At 36.6% G+C, this 17255-nt stretch overlaps 1 protein-coding gene across 10 annotated transcripts in view; it reads left to right on the plus strand.

The window, feature by feature from the left end:
* The window catches only part of STK33 (serine/threonine kinase 33), a 166795-nt gene that overhangs the window by 107428 nt on the left and 42112 nt on the right, over positions 1–17255 (plus strand). For all 10 annotated transcript variants that reach the window (XM_027073211.2, XM_027073214.2, XM_053203507.1 and 7 more), the window contains 4 exons: positions 829–933; positions 5819–5957; positions 8429–8517; positions 10691–10775. In XM_027073211.2, coding sequence (XP_026929012.2) covers positions 829–933; positions 5819–5957; positions 8429–8517; positions 10691–10775 — 418 coding nt within the window. The remainder of the gene's footprint in view (positions 1–828; positions 934–5818; positions 5958–8428; positions 8518–10690; positions 10776–17255) is intronic.

The following is a 17255-nucleotide window of genomic DNA, read 5'->3' on the forward strand; positions in this document are numbered from 1 at the left end:
TGGGATGTGCCTGCCTTTGCCTTTTGCCATCAGGTATGGTTAAAGGTTACATGTAAGGAGATAAAGCTGGAGTTAGGTTGGTCTGAAGGTAAGATCTCTCTGGGCTCTGTGCTGAAAGCTCAGAGCCTGGATCCTGCTTCGGATTCTGTGTCTCCCTCTCTCTGCCCCTTCCCTGCTCGTGCTCTGTCTCTCTGTCTCTCAAAAATGAATAAACGTTAAAAAATATTTTTTGAAGGTAAGATCTCTCTCTCTCTGTCTCTCTCTTAGAAGCTGGGGGTATCAGGAAGTGACATATTGCAGGGCTAGGTGTAGAATCTCACTGCCTATTTTGTATATAAATACAAACATATAAATATGTAAATAAAAGCATATATATATATATATATATGCACACATATATCTTCAAAACAAAACAACAAAAGAAAAACATTTTGTTTTTAGCTTCTCCAAATGATGTCACTGGAAAGTAGATTTTGGTTTTATTATGCTAACATCACAGGATTAACATGATTTTGAAGGAAATACCAAAAGGCATTTTAAAAACTGGAACAATTCTCTCAGGGGACAGAGACCATGTTGTGGTTAATTTATAGAAACAGTCCAAGAAACAGATGTGGCTTGAGGCCAAATTATATATAACTTAAAATTGGACAAAGGAAAGAAGGGCCATAATTTAATCTTATCGTGGAAATTAGTTGCATATTATCGTTTGGAAAGGGAACTTCTCCAGAAAATGTAGGAAAAGATATAAAAATGACTGTAACTTTTATATTGAGGCTTGTATTAGTGACATTCATATGTGAAATCTATGCGTCCTCATTGTGAAAGGCTGGAAGCTCTGCTGTGAAGCTACTTGAACGGGAGGTGAATATCCTGAAAAGTGTGAAACATGAACATATCATACATCTGGAACAAGTGTTTGAGACGCCTAAGGTAAGGCTTGTTCAGGTGCTGCACTTTGAAAGTTGTTACTATTACAGATGAACATCACTCCCTTCTGCAGTCACCCCTGTAGGGCACAGGTGTTCCTGTCCGTGGCATGTGTCTGTCACTGGAGATTGATGAGGGCATTCTGGAGGACTTTTATTATTGATTATATAATTAGGTGTCTGATGATTAGATTGATGTCTTTAGTGATATTTCTGGGTGGCTTGTTGAAAACAAATGTTTACAATTGAAGCAACTTCATACACAAACAGATAGTAATTAGAGCTTCCTTAGAGATGGCTTTCCTTTTGTTTTGGGCTTTGGTGTCTCCATTAGAATCTCTTAGAATATTGTTGTAATTTTGCAAGGTTAGCTTTATAAGAAAGTTGGCATGGGTATATTTGGCACTGTGTAGAAGATATTTTACCATCTGTGTTTTACCAATGTGTTTAATCTTCTTTCTTCCCTAGATGTTATCATTCCTCTCTTTAAATGCCTGTAATTTTTATTTACAGTTGTTCTGAAGCCTGAGTTATTTGCCATCGTGCCTCCAGATTGTTTAGTGCCTGTGGGTTTGGGCGTTTCTCTGCTTGGAGGCGGTATAATGTAGTGGTTAGGCATGTGGACTCTGGGTTCAGATCGCCTGTGCATTCGAATCCTGGCTCCACTACTTATTAGCCGGTAGACCATGTTGTTATCCAACCTCTCTATACTTTAGTTTCCTCATTTGTAAAATGGGTTTAATAATAGTATCGACCTCATTTGGTTGTGTGAGAAGGGAGACGATTCATTCTCAGAAATACCAAATAAAAGCTGTGCTGTCTAGTAACAGTAGGTTTACAACCTATTGGAAATATGTACAAATCTTCCCCACCCCAGCCCCCACACACAATGGAGTCCCAAACCCTTAGACACTTCGCTTCCCGGTTCTTCTTCCCCTCTCCGTTTCTGGGGCTTATTTTCTTGGGCTTTGCAGTGAGCATGAGCCAAAGAACAAAGGGAGGAGGGACTGAAAGTCTCTGCGTCACCTCAGGGAATGTACATTTGTTCCAATCAGATTACTTTTTGCCTTACGCGGGTCTCGGCAATGCCCCGGTAAGGCTGTAACCTCTGTAGGTTCCTCAGCCAGTGAGGAACCAGGGGAGGGACTCTTGTGCTAGGAAATAAATTATCTGCTGTAAATGCCCTGAGGGTGCCTGTCTGTCAGACACCCACTTGCGAGAATGTTGTTTAATTAAAGCCTCACTTCACTGTGCTCTGAGTCTCTGCATCCTTTGATTGGGCCGGTGGGTTTATTCCTTACAGTTGTTGAAGGGTTAAATGGGAAAATGGATATAAAGCATCTGTCTCTTTAATTGTTAGCTATTGTTCTTTGTTGCCTTTGTCAGTTTCTGAGGCAGAATTAGTCAGTTTGGGTTATGTAGTATGCTTGATTCATTAGGAGTGCTTGATAACTACGAAAGGCCACAGTTATCCTTTATGGGAGCAGTATACGGCAATGATGCCAAAAGTCTGTTCTTTTTAGTCTTCGAGTTGTTATTTTTTAATCCCCAAATCATGTTAAAATAGTTTTGCTCTTTGTCATCAGTTTTAATCAATTTGATTATATTGTGCCTTGCTGTAGTTTTCTTTATGTTTCTTGTGCTTGGGGTTCATGGAACCTCTTAGATCTGTGAGTTTATGGTTTTTATCAAATTTAAGCAAATCATTGGCCATTATTTGTTCAAATGCTTTTTCTGCCTTCTACTCCAAGTATCCATGTTAGAATGTTAGGTTGCTTGATATTGTCCACAGCTTCCTTTTTCCTTTGTTTTCTTTGGTATACTTTTCCTTGCGACGTCTTCAGATTCAGTAATCTCTTTTTCTGTAACATCATGTGTGCTACTTATCTTTTCCAATGGAAATTTGATTTGATTCTTTTCTGTATCTTCCATGTTTCTATTTAACATGCTCTATATTTACTCCTCCTTAAATATAGTTATAATAACTTATAGCATTCTTTTCTACTAATTTTATCATATATGTCATTTCTAGGTCAATTTCAATTGACTGACTTTTTTTTTCCATTATGGGTTATATTTTCCTGCTTCTTTGTATGCCTGTTAGTTTTTGATAGGTTGTAGATATTTTTATGTTCTTATAACTACTCTTGAGCTTTATTGCAAGACATAGTTAGTTGGAAACAGTTTGATACTTCTGAAGCTTGTTTAAGCTTTGTTAGATGATACCAGAGCAGTCTTTGATCTAGGGCTAGTTTTTTCTTACTACAGAAGTAAGACCCTTTGAGAGTACTTTACCTGATGTCCTGTGAATTATGAGATTTTCCACTTTGGCTAATGGGAATACAGGCTCTTTCTGGCCATGTGTAAGCTCCAGTTATTGTTCCCTCTGCTCCTCTTGCATGGTTCTTTACCCAGCTTTGGGTAGTTCCCTCATACACATAAACTGAACAGGACTCTGCTGAAGACTTGACGGGGAGCCTCTGCAAATCTATGGAGCTTTCTCTGTGTACAGCTTTCTCCTCTTTTGGTACTCTGCCCTGTGAAATTTAGTTGCCTTGGCCTTCCTGGACTCCCTGTTCAATTTCCTCAATTCATGGAGACTGTTAGGCTCTCTTTGTATTCCTTCTCACTGCCTCATGGCCTACAGATCCTCTCTGGACAGTAAGGTAGGATGATCATGGGGCTTGGCTCATGTGTTTCCCCTCTTTCAGGAGTCATCACCCTATGCTGCCTAATGTCTAATGTCTGAAAATTGCTGTTTTATATATTTTGTCCATTTCTTAAGTTGTTTCAGGAGAGAGGGTCAGTCTAGTCTCTGTTACTCCATCTTGGGCACAAGTGGGAGTCCAAATCTAGAATAGTTTGAAGGCAGAGGAAATTATCATCTGTGATTGGTTTGTTGTGGTGGGTTTTTTTGTTTGTTTGTTTTTTAATGTACTGCTGGCCCTTGATTCACATAGGTCAGATCTGCCCCCTCTCCTTCCCTCCCCAACTCAAATACTTAGACCTTCTAGGTCATCTTAAAGATGAATGGAAATTGTTACCTGATTGGATAGACCATGGTATTAGAACTGTCATTAAGTCAGACTATGTTATGGTTTTTTTGTGAATCCAAATGTTCTCCAGATCTACACAATGATTTCTAATAATTATAAAAAGACTTATAAAAAACTTTTATTGATATACCTTTTATCAACTTTCATATTTAAACTTGACATCAATTTATGTTGTAAGCACGGCTAAAGTAACTCTTCTTTCCAAATAGTTCACATACCACTTATGATCCCTACAGTGCTATCAGTGGAAATACGATGGCATAGCTCAAAAGCTTATTTATGTGTTAGACTTTGCACAATTCTTTAGTTACTTTTGAAATTCCAAAGCATCCTGAGGTTTAGTGGATTTGAATTTTGACTGTTGGAAGAAAGGGTGTTAGTCTTCTATTCCTGTTTTCATGCTTGCTGATTGAATACAGATGCTGCATTAGTAGCGGCTATAGAATAGAATCAGACCCCCAAATTAAAAAAGAAATTACAAAAATTTAGCTGTGGAGGATGGAATGGGGCCGTGGAGGGTAGTCTACGACTAAATAGCAACAGATATGAAAAAGGCTTGCATTTTAGTTGCCTGTGAATCTTTTTGACTCAAGAAATGACTTCTAGAAAACCCAAAGTGGTCTTAATATGCATCAACATAAAAAGCAAATATGGAAGAGGCATTTTACCCCTGGCTTTTTCCTGCATATAACCAGTTAGTTACTAAGTCCCGCTATTTCTTCCTCCTAGGTAATTTTCATGTATTTTTCTTCTTCCCCTTCTTGTGTCCATTCTGTGCCTTGCATCTACCCCCCGTAAACAAAGGTCATCACACTATAGCGTGCAAGCCCAATCTGGCATGCTGCCTATTTTTTTATGGCCTGTAAGCTAAGTTTTTTTACATTTTTAAATGGCTGAAAAAAATTTAAAGAGTAAATATTTGATGGCATATGAAAAGCATATGAAACTAAAATTTCAAAGTCCATAGATAAAGTTTTGTTGTGTTGTTTATGGCTGCTGTTATGCTATAACAGCAGAGCTGAGTAGTTGCAAAAGAGATTGTACAACCTACAAAGGCAAAAATATTTACTATCTGGATCAGGCCTTTAGAGAAAAAGTTTGCTGAGCCCTGCTCTACATTGCTGTTAGAGTGTTCAGTTAGAAAGGCAGACTTAACAATAGCACACACCTTTCCCCCCACTCCAGACACCAGCTTAAAAGACTTCAGTGACTCCTTCCTGCATATGGGGGAAAAATTGCAAACTCCTCTGTGTGACATCCAAGAATCTTTACAACCTGGCACTAACCTGTTTTTCCTAGCCTCGCCCCTCTCCACTCCACTGTTCTCCACCCTACCAAACTCCCAGTACTAGTAACACTGAGATATCTGTTCTTTCAACAGTCAGCGCTGTTTCAATCTTTGGAGTTTTTGTGAATACCATGTGTTAATCCTGTTCTTACCCCCATTCTCTAAGCATAAGTCCCGATTCAGGTATAAAAACCTGCGTTTAGTGTTACCTCCTCAGTGAGCATTCTTTAAACAGAGGCTCCTTTCCTCTGTAACCTCATGGCATTTTGGCTATACTTCTTTGATTAACACGTACCATACGATATTGTATTTCTGACTATACTGTGAACTCCTTCAGGGTTAAGATCTATGCCTTATGCTTCGTTGTTCCTCTGGCATCCTGCAGAGTATCTTGTGCATGATAGGTAATAAATAATTTTGAATGAGTAGATTGATGATTTAGATTATGATAATATTTCTACTATGTATGTGCAATATATAACATTTTAAAAATTCTCAACTGTATAATTTGCCCTCTCTCTCTCTTTTCAAAAATACAATGTCAGAAAGTGTACCTGGTGATGGAGCTTTGTGAGGATGGAGAACTCAAAGAAATTCTGGATAGGAAAGGGCATTTCTCAGAGAATGAGACAAGGTGGATCATTCAAAGTCTCGCATCAGCTATAGCATATCTTCACAATAAGGGTAAGAAGAGGGTCATTCGGCTCGTTGACTCCATGAATGCAGACAGCACTTTTGTTTAAGAGTGATTGTATTCAGGATTCATAGTCACAGAAATAATCCCCACTAAAACAGAAAATTTTATTTTAAAAACCTTTCTAAAGTTTTTTTCTTTTAAAAACTTTAATTAAATATAATAAATATATTTTAATTAGAAACAAGGCAAGTATACATTACATTGTACACGGACAAGGATGAATATTTCTATTCAACACTTTGAAAAGCTGCTAATCTTATCAAAACAAAAGTAGACAAGTCAATAATAAAAGTGAAATTTCAAAACACTTATATTGTATGGAAGTGTTGAATCACTAGACGCCTGGAACTTATATTACACTATATGCTTATATACACTACACGCTAACTGGAATTTAAATAAAAATCTATATATTCTGTGTGTGTATATATATATATATTCTATATATTAAAATCTATATATTCTAGACTTTTTTGTTGTTGTTTTTTGTTTTTTAGATTTAATTTTTACAGTAGTTTTAGGTTTGTAGCAAAACTGAGCAGAAGGTATAGGGATATCCCATCTACCCCTGTCCATACATGCACAGTCTCCTCCAGTTAGCAAGATCCCCACCAGAATGGTACACATGTTACAACTGATGAGCCTACACTGACACACTGTTATCACCCAAAGCCCATCAGGGGTCACATCAGGGTTCACTCTTGGTGGTGTACATTCTGTCGGTTTTGAGAAACATATAATGACATGTATCTGCCATTCTAGTATCATACAGAATAGGTTCACTACCTTAAAAGCCACAGGTAAAAATTATTCTAATTGCTTTACTGTTCTTTGATGTTACTGCCACTGCTTTTCCTCAGGCACCTCCTTTTTCTCTTCAAGGTTAATTTGGCCCTCACGTGACTTTAGCACCTTCTCATTATACAGATGAGAGAAAAGTTTGTTCCAGAGAGGTGAAGTGACATGGTGAGGTGTGGCAGAGCTAGTATTAGAATGGACCCAGGGGTCCATTCCGCAGATATTTCCTGAGGGAGTTCTACATGTGGTTGGATCCAGAGTTAGAAAGATTAAAAGACAAGGCCCCGCCCCTTAAGGAACTCAGCCTAGTGGGAGATTGAGTATAGAAAGCAAACTGTAATTCAATGTGATAATTTCTCTAATGGAGAGCCATATACAGTGCAAGGAGCATAGGAATGTAAGTGCCTCAGTTGACCTGAAAAGCCAGAGAAGGATTCACAGAGGAAACAAATTTGAGCTGAGGAATACAAATTCAGACAAAAAAGAGGGGAGGGCTTTCCAAGCAGGGGCAACAATTTTTGCAAGGGCAGGAAATCAAGGGCTTAATATTATATGAATGTCAATCCTCCCACATTGAGCTATAAATTCAGTATAATGCCAACCAAAATTTCCACAGGATTTTTCATGGAACTTGATAAAATTATTCCGAAGTGGGCAAGAATAGCAAAGAAAACAATTATAAAGAATGATGGAGGCAGTAGGGAGACTTATTGGGTGGTATTTATGTCAGAAGAGATAAATAAGCAAAGTAACGGAAACATAAAAATTCCAAAAACACAGGTTGGGAACTGTGTAAGGGAACTATAAGTGATTAGGTAGAATTGCCATTCCAGGGCTCTTCAGCTACATTTTTCCAGCAATTGTACGTGTAACTTTTTTAAGTCTGGGGAAATGATTGCTATGGATATGAAGTGAATTAGTCACTTGCAGAGGAAATGTTTTGGCACATGATTATTTGCATGTACATAAAATCTTACCTGATGTTTGACATGTTCAACTGGAGATTTTGTGTCTCGGGGTTTTCATTTGTTTGCTTTGTATTTTAACATATAAAGAGTTAGGAAAGTTTGTGCTTATGTTGTAGAAAAATATATTGAAATGAGTGCAGTTTGTATACATGTAGTTAAGTTGCAGTATGTTAAATGTTTATATTGGCAATAACATATGCATGGAAGTAAAGAAGTAATCCTCTATTTGAAGACCTAAGGATATGGGAAACCTTACTGGGTTTGTAACTGCAATGGTCTCCCTCCTCTGGGAATGCCGGATTTTGGGCAGGATCCTCTGTCCCACTCATTAGGCCACCAGTCATGAAGAGCATCTGCTAGAGCAGTAGGGGGATGGGGGAGAGGACAGAGTTAAAGAAAAGGGCCGCTTAAAGTTAAACACGTGGAGAAAAGGGATTTGAATAGAAGGAAATAGAACAGGACAGAATTGTGCTTGGCCCTCCCCAAAGTTTTGTATGTATGTATGATTTATTTATTTATTTATTTATTTATTTATTTATTTATTTATCTATCTATCTATCTATCTATCTATCTATCCAAAGTTTTTAATAGTGGACATTAACTTGTCAGCTATATATATTTGTTATATTTGTATCCTCTCTATTCCCCTGTCATTCACTATTCCTTTGATTTGTTGTTTCTTTTCTTGGTAGATATAGTACACAGAGATCTAAAACTGGAAAACATAATGGTCAAAAGCAGCTTTACTGATGATAACAACGAAATGAACTTAAATATAAAGGTAAGATAAGGTATTAGAAATCATGGTAAATATTTGCCTGTAAACAGTTTGATAGCAAAGTGGCAAAGTACATCCTCTTTTTAAATATATTTTGGAAGCTTTTGAGCAGCCAGAAAATAAGTGTCTTGTGCTAAAAAAATAAAAATAAAACTTGGGGCACCTGGGTAGCTCAATTGAGCATCCGACTTCGGCTCAGGTCATGATCTCACGGCTCATGAGTTCAAGCCCCACATTGGGCTCTGTGCTGACAGCTCGGAGCCTGGAGCCTGCTTTGACTTCTGTGTCTCCCTCTCTCTGCCCCTCCCCAGCTCGTGCTCTCTCTCTCTCTCTCTCTTTCTCAAAAATAAATAAATGTTAAAAAATTAAAACAAAAGAAAATAAAGATAAAATTTTTACAAAAGAGGTTGTAACTGACAAGAATAATTTTACAAGTTAGGTAGTGCTATTGAATCTTTTTTAAAGTAGATATTCATTTGGATAGTTCTAAATCATTAGTTAAAGAAGCAAACAGATGCTCTGAATTCTAATTAATTTCAAATTTATGCCTGGTAATTTGATGTAAATGTGTTACAGATTTAGAGGAAAAAAAAAAACACCTTGGCTGTGCCTTTGATACTAAATTAACACTAAAGTCTGTATTTCTCATTGAAAATTTTCCTGGGTATTAATATTTATGTCCTAAGCACAATTAATGTGCCAAGTGTTTATTCCTCAAGATTTTATTCAAATTAAGTGTTCCTTAATGTCAAATAAATGATAGGATACATTATTTATTACTTAGCACTTTAATAGTGGCTGCTTTCAAAATATATGAATGTGTTAATTTAGGAATAAAATGTTGTCTGTGAATAACTCACTTTGTTGCAGAAGCTAAATCCCTATGTAATATAAGTGAGTTTAACAGCATTGTTGTTTTACCAAAGTAAATAAATATTCTTGAATATTTTCATTTTAAATTCTGTGAGGGCAGGAATCATACATGTTTTATTGATTGTTGGTACCTAGAGTAATGTCTGAAAACATAGTATGTGCTCACTTAATATTTGGTAAATGAGGGAATGATTGCTCTCTAAAGAACTGAATCGATCGTGAAACCTTTTGTTTATTTGATATCTGTGTAGATTTTCTGTGGAGAAAAGATACATATTATAATCCTCCAAGTGAGATAATTGTGAAAACTCCTGGAGAAATCGATCATTCTGTTTAGAAAAATAGTGGTATCACGTACTGATAGGAACATTTTCTACTCCAGAAGGCCCTGGAAACTTTGCATTCAGTGTCTGTGGACCACGAGCCCATCTTTGGTTGTATGATCAATAAATGTGCCTGTTTTTTTGCTTTCAGCCCAAGGCTGTTCCAACTTGGGAGACAAGACCAAGGGCACATACTGAATATTTAATAACTGACTGTGTCCTGACCACGATTTGGAACAGAGCAGGAAGAGCGCAGTCGCAGCAGGGCCTCCCGTGTATTTCTAGCTCCACGGTCGCCTTTTTTCCCTGTTAATTTGCTTCTTGTAGTTTTTAATAGCGTCATAATTGTTTTAGTTAGTATACTCTAGAAACACAAAGGAAGTCATAGCAAAGAGAAGATGGTATTTACCAGAGATAGTGTCTTATAAATAATTTTAAAAAGGGGGCCGTTTCTGTGAGTGCTGCCAAGGATAATGACTGCATTTATAACGGTGCTTTAAACTGGAACAGAGCTTGAGTGTCAGAAAAATAGAGAGTAAACCTACTAAGGCCAGAATGCATTCTACAATGAAAGAGGTTTTTAAAAATAACTTTTTTTTTAATCTGAAAAAGCTAAATGCCTTCTTTCAAAATAGAACTTCCCATGTTGAGCCGGTAAGTTTAATTAGAAGGAACAATCAATCAATATCATGGGTGTTTGCTCCAGATAGGAGAAACCAGCCTTCTCTTTACCAACAAGGTTTTTCTTCTTCACAAAGAGGGGTGGAAGGGAAGTGAAAGCAAAGTCCTTATTAGTAATACAAATAAAACCCCTCCATCCTCAAGAATCCCTGAATTAAATACAGTGCAATCACGATGCGGCAGAACTCCTACTTTCACACTTGATCTTAGCCAAAAGGCCGAGAAGTGATTAGAACTCCTACTTTCAGAATGAGTGAACTCTGGGACAGGAAACCAGGTGACTGGGTTTCTTCTTCTAGGTGACTGATTTTGGCTTAGCTGTGAAGAAGCAGGGTAGGAGTGAAGCCATGCTGCAGACCACATGTGGGACTCCTATCTATATGGGTAAGTTCATAGATTTAAAATGATCTTTCTATATAAAGGAGTAGAACAACTAATGTAGATTAAAACTTGAGCAATTTGAAAGAACTCCTAAAACTCAACACTAAAAGCAATCCAGTTACAAAGTGGGCAGAAGAGTGGAATAGACACTTCTCCAAAGAAGACATCCGTATGGCCAACAGACACATGAAAACATGCTCAACATCATTCATCATCAGGGAAAAAAGCACATCGAAACCACGATGAGATATCACCTCACACCTGTCAGAATGGCTACTGTCAAAAGGACAAGTAAGTATTGGCGAGGATGTGGAGAAAAGGGAAGCCTTGTATGCTGTTGGTGGGAATGTAGATTGATGCAGCCACTGTGGAAAACAGTGTGGAGGTTATTAAAAATAGAAATGCCATGTGATACAATAATTGCACTTCTGAGTATTTACCTGGAGAAAACGAAGACACGGACTTGGGAAGATACGTGCACCTCCATGTTCATTGCAGCATTATTTATAGTAGCGAAGCTATGTAAGTAGCCTAAGTGTCATCAATAGAGGAATGGATAAAGATGTGGTATGTTTGAGTATGTGTAATTACTCAGCCATGAAAAAGAATGAAATCTTGCTGTTTGCAACAACACAGATGGACCCAGAGGGCATTATGCTGAGTTAAAGAAGTCAGACAGAGAGAGGAAAATACCATATGATTTCACTTAAATGTGGAATCTAAAAAAATAAAACAAATGAACAAACAAAACAAAACGGAAACAGACTCGTAGATACAGAGAACACACTGGTAGTTTTGGGGGTGATGGGCAAAATAAGTGAAGAGGATTAAGAGGTACAGTCTTCCAGTTATAAAATAAATTAAGTCACGGGTATGTAAAGTACAGCATAGGGAATATAGTCAATAACATTGTAATAACTTTGTGTGGTGATAGATGGTGACTAGACTTATTGTGGTGATCATTTAGTAACACATATAAATGTTAAATCACTATGTTATACACCTGAAACTAATAGAATGTTGTATGTCAACTATACTTCAATTTAAAAAAAAGCAGAAAAAGAAAAACCTGAGCAGTCTGATTTTGCCGTAATTTGACTTAATGGCCCTGTAATCAAGCTACTTTTTCTTTTCCTAGGTCAAATAATTTCATTGTTTTAGCATTTTTCTCGCAGTTCTTATCTTTAAAGATTATAGTTTTTATTGGTTTTCTGGACTCTTCTTAGAGTGTTTATATCTCTTAGGTAATCATACCCCAAACTTAATTATTGGTTTTGTGAATTCATGCTGAAATCATGTGTGTGTTTTGCTTCTTTCCATCTCTTATCCATTTTTATTGCCATCAAGTGGTACATCATAAAGAGTACCGATTAAATATATTTTGTACAGCAACAGTTTACCATTTTTCCAAGTGTGATTTTTAACAGCTTTACTGAAGTACAATTTAAATGCCATAAAAAGTGTACCATTCAGTGATTTTTCCTGCATTCGCAGACTCGTGCAACCATCACCACAGTCCAGTTTTAGAGTAATTCTATCCCAGAAAATTGCCTCCTGCCCATTTGTACTCAATCTCATTCCCATCCCAGCCCCAGGTAACCACTAATCTTTTTGCCTGTCTGTATCTGCCTTTCCTGGACATTTCGTCTGACCGGAGTCATACCATATGTTGTCTTTTATGTCTGGCTTCTTTCACTGAAGCGTAATGTCTTTGCAGTACCTTCCTGTTGTAGCCGTAGTCTGTCCCTTTATGTTTCTGAACAGTTGTCTGTTGCATGGACATGCCACCTTTTGTTCATCTGTTAGCTGATGGCCATGCAGTGTGTCCAGTTCGGGGCTATTATGAATAATGCTGCTATGAACTTTTGGGTCCAAATTTTCATGTGGACACATTTTCTTTGGGCACTACCTAGGAGTGAAGTTGCTGGGTCGTGGATTATTTATGTTTAACTTTTCAAGAAACTGCCAAGTGGTTTTTCAGAGTGGCTATAGCATTTTACCTTTCCACTAGCATGTGGGTATGAGGGTTCCAGTTTCTTTTTGTCCTTGCTCACTCTTGATAATTACCTTTCCTTGTAATTATAGTCATTGTAGTGGGTGTGAAGTAGTATCTCATTGTGGCTTTTTAATTTGCTAATTTAATTTTCCTAGTGGCCAATGAGGGTGAGCATCTTTTCACGTAGCTGTGAGTCACTCATAATCTTTGATGAAATGTCTATTCAAATCTGTACCTAGGAGATGATTATGTATTTTTTCTCTTTAAATTTATTAGCAGACTAATTGCATTAATTGGTTTTTAAAATGCTGAACTATCCTTGCTTGCACCTTTGGATTAAACTCCAGGTGGTTTAATATACTGCTCTATTCAACTCGTCACCACTTTATTTAGGAGCTTTGAATGTAGCTTGCTTTCTTTTGTGCTGCCCTTGTCTTTTTTGATGTTAGGGTTATGCTAGCCTCATTTAAAAAATAAAATGATCTGCTCATTAACCACAAAGTAGCAGAAATTATCTATTCATTAATAGTTTGATGATATTTCTCCTTAAAGTTTTTTGGCCCTGATTCCGTTTGGTAGGTTAAGTTTCTATTATATTTTCAATTTATCCTGGGTTCTTCGTGTTTTCCACACCTTCTTGAATTGTTTTGATAGAAAATTATTCATTATGTTGAGATTTTAAGATTTATTGGCATACATGTGCATATTATATTCACTTATAATTTTGTTTTTAATTAAAAATCTCTTTATGTTTATTTATTTTGGAGAGAGACAGAGTACTAGTGGGGCAGGAGCAGAGAGAGAGGGAGACATAGAATCTGAAGCAGGCTCCAGGCTCTGAGCTGTCAGCATGGAGCCCGGTGCCAGGCTCGAACCCGCGAACCACGAGATCATGGCCTGAGCCAAAGTTGGATGCTTAGACGACTGAGCTACCCAGGCACCTCACACTTACAGTTTTGTAATTCTCCAGTGTATCTGTGGTTCTATACCCCTAATAATTCCTAATATTTTTTAAGAAGGTCATATGATGTCAGATTAGCAATATGTCCTGCATCACCGGCCTAACTTGGGACTCCAGCTCTGTCACTTACACCTGGGCAAAACAACCTGACTGCTTTTGTTGCAGTCTACATCTGTATAATGGGGAGTATGTCATCCATTTATCGAACAATTTTTGAGGGTCTACTTTGTGTCAGAACTGGTCTGGGTACTGGGACTACAGCAGTGAACAAAATAGAAAAAAATGTCATGTTGGTGCAAACATTAAACAAAATAAAAAAGTAAAATGTCTGGTATTATCTGGGATGTTAGAGAAAAGTGCTAAGAAAGAAAAATAAACCAGGGAAGGGGAGAGGATGTATTTAGGATGGTAATAATAATGTCTTTCTTATCAGGTTGACATGAGAATTGAAAGAGAAAATATATGTAAAGTGCTTAGCACATTACCTGACACTTAGTGCCCAATTTAAGCTCTTGTAATAATACTAATCATTTTTTTTCTTGATCAGATTTGTTAGTGGTTAGGACAATTTATTGGGCTTTCAAAGAACCAGCTCAAGTCTAATGTTATTTGATTGGCTTTTTCATTAATTTCTGTTTTTATCTTTCTGAATTCCTTCTTTATATTTTATTTTGGTTTATTTAACTTCCTAAGCTAAATGCTTATTTATGTTCAGCGTTCTTATTTTCTACATATTTTCCTGAGTATTTCTTTGACCATTTCTTTTCCTATACAGTTTTCTTTCTAATTATTATTCATTTTTTAATAGTATATAATTTTAGTTTTTGTCTTTAATCCAAGAATCATTGAGAAATGCTTTTAGAGTTTCCCAGGTGGTTAGGATATGTTTGATGTTCATGTGAATATGTGTTAGTTTTCCTAGCTGTTTGGTTTTTCTGCCTGGTTTTCTTCATTGTCCTGAGCAATTGTGACTTAAAGGTTTTTGGCTTCTAGGTAGGAATTTTTCTTTGTGATTGAACACATAGTTGGTTTTTGCAAATGTTGCATTGGATATTTAGAAAGTATATATATTCCTGGTTTGTTGACCACAAAAATGTCTCTGTGTGTGTATTTATAAAGTCAAATGTGATACCTTTGTGATTCAGACTTTGCATATTATTAATTTAATTTTGTTTGCTTCTGTTGACTTCTAAGAGAGAGAGTTATTAAAGTCATCCACCAAGATAGAGCTTTGACAAATCTTTTTGCACCTTTTATAGATTTCTTTAAAAACATCTTTGTTGAAATAAAATTTATGTACAATAAAATGCACAGATTTTAAGTGTAAAGTTCAATGCATTTTGACAAATACATGTGCTTATATAATCACCGCCCCGATGAAGGTATAGAACATCGCTTTTGCCCTGGAAAATTCCTTTGTCTTGCTCTGTCAGTCTCCCATCCAGACCCCAGCAACCACTGATGATTTTTATCACTAAATCTTAGGTTTTCTTGCCTAGAACTTTATTTAAATTGAATCAGTGTACATTCTTGTGTCTGTCTTCTGTTCCGTGTCATGATTTTGAGACTTACCCATGTCGTGTCAGTGGATTATTCATTTCTATTGCTGAGGAGTATACTTAGTTCTGTTTTTTTTTTTTTTTTTCCTACTTGATATATAAAGTTTCGAAACTGTTCTCTCTTATTTGGGAAAAGGCTACTTTAGATTCTGTTCATATCCTCCTGTTGGCAAAAGACATCTGGTCTGTAGTTACATGGGGAAAATATATCCAAGCACCCTGAGTTTTATGCCTGCTTATTAGCTGTCTACACTGATAACAAGTGAGAGAACAAGAGAGAAGACAGATGGTTTGTAGAGCTTTGCTGACTTCCTAAATGGCTCCCTGGCACCGTCATTCTGGCCTCTGCCTCCCTGTGAGCGCTGTGATGGCAGTGCATGTGGAAACGCCCCCGGTAATTAAGATGGCTCTGAAAGATGAAGGCCCAGAATCCAGGCCCTTGCCTTGTGGGGCACCCAGTGTGGAGGGCCTTCATGGAATCAAATCACAGACTTGCCCTTGTCATTGACTCAAAGCCACAGAGCGACTTGAACTCTAATGATTCAGTATTTAAAGAGTTTAAGTAGAGTTGAGGAATATAAGTAGCTACTTAAAGGAAAATACTAATTAATTTTCAATGATTTGGAAATGAATTACTCAGTTTTGTTAATTATCTATAGTTGAACCTTTATTCATTCTTTCTTCTCTTTACTTTTTGGTTCCTTTTTGTTGCTTTTTAGTTCCTTTGACAACAGGCAGAAGAAGTGAAATTCCATTTGCTTTTAGTAGTTATAAAAGAAGGGTCTGGGGCAGGGCGGGAGAATGAAACTTTTCTAAAATAACACCTTTTATGTGGGAGGTACTCTGTAGCTGTGTAACCTTAGGCAAGTCACTTCATATATCTGAACCTTAGTTTCCCCACTGGCAAAGTGAGCCAGATGCCCATCTCCCAAGATTCATAGTATGATTTATACAAATAACATAATTTATATGAAAGTATTTTGTAAATATTAAAGTTCTATTGAAATATATACAGCTATATTTTATTTTTCTGTTTATAACTGTTTCATTCTTTCTTTTTCCTTAAGGAAAGATATTTGATCCCTAACCATAGAGGCACAATAGACTATTCCTGAAATATCATATGGGACATTTTTAAAGCCATTTTAAAAGCCAGCCATTATAAAGTAATCTAATCATTAAATTGTCCTCCCTTCAAGTAAAAAAAAAGAAAAAAAGAAAAAGAAAAAAGAAAAGAAAACAAAAAATAAAAGAAAGAAAAACAACTATTTTGAGAAGCTTGTTTAAAGGAGCCCTATTGTGAACACATTGTAAAGCACGGAGCACAGAACTGGGGACTCAGAGTACCTGGATCCTTTTCCTAGTTGGCGTTTTGATCCAGTTAGGTTGTAGGAGCTCTTTCTTTGCCACCTTAGTTTTCTCATTTAGAAGGTGTGGCAAATAATTTGTGTCCTGTCATAGGAGTGCTGTGTTGTTGGTGGTGTTGTTGTTGTTATTATTATTATTATTATTATTATTATTATTATTATTATTTTACTAAAATGATTTATAACCATTTATCTTAGTTTCTCTGTGAATCCAGATTTCCACATATTGGGCTTGCTTTAAATTATATCCACTTCAGGCACGTATTCAATTCTATTTTTGGAAAGGAACTGAGATATTGTTGTCTTCTACTATAACTTACACAGTCTTTGCAAAATCATTTCTTAACAATTTCAAAGGAACGAAGAGTAGTACATTTAGTTACACAGTTTATGCCATCGTTCCATTAGAAGCTAAATGACAGGAGTGAGGGTACAGTGACATCAATTGTTAAGGCCTGTACATTATTCATTTAACATCTGCTGTTGGTTCTCTTTTTCCCTGTGGGGGAATAAATTACAACACATCAGCACATTTTTCATGCTTTGTGTTTAAGCATTTAAACTTCATTTATTGTATTATTAATATTATTTCATCTCTGC

Source organism: Acinonyx jubatus, chromosome D1 (assembly GCF_027475565.1).
Source record: "Acinonyx jubatus isolate Ajub_Pintada_27869175 chromosome D1, VMU_Ajub_asm_v1.0, whole genome shotgun sequence".
NCBI lineage: Eukaryota > Metazoa > Chordata > Mammalia > Carnivora > Felidae > Acinonyx > Acinonyx jubatus.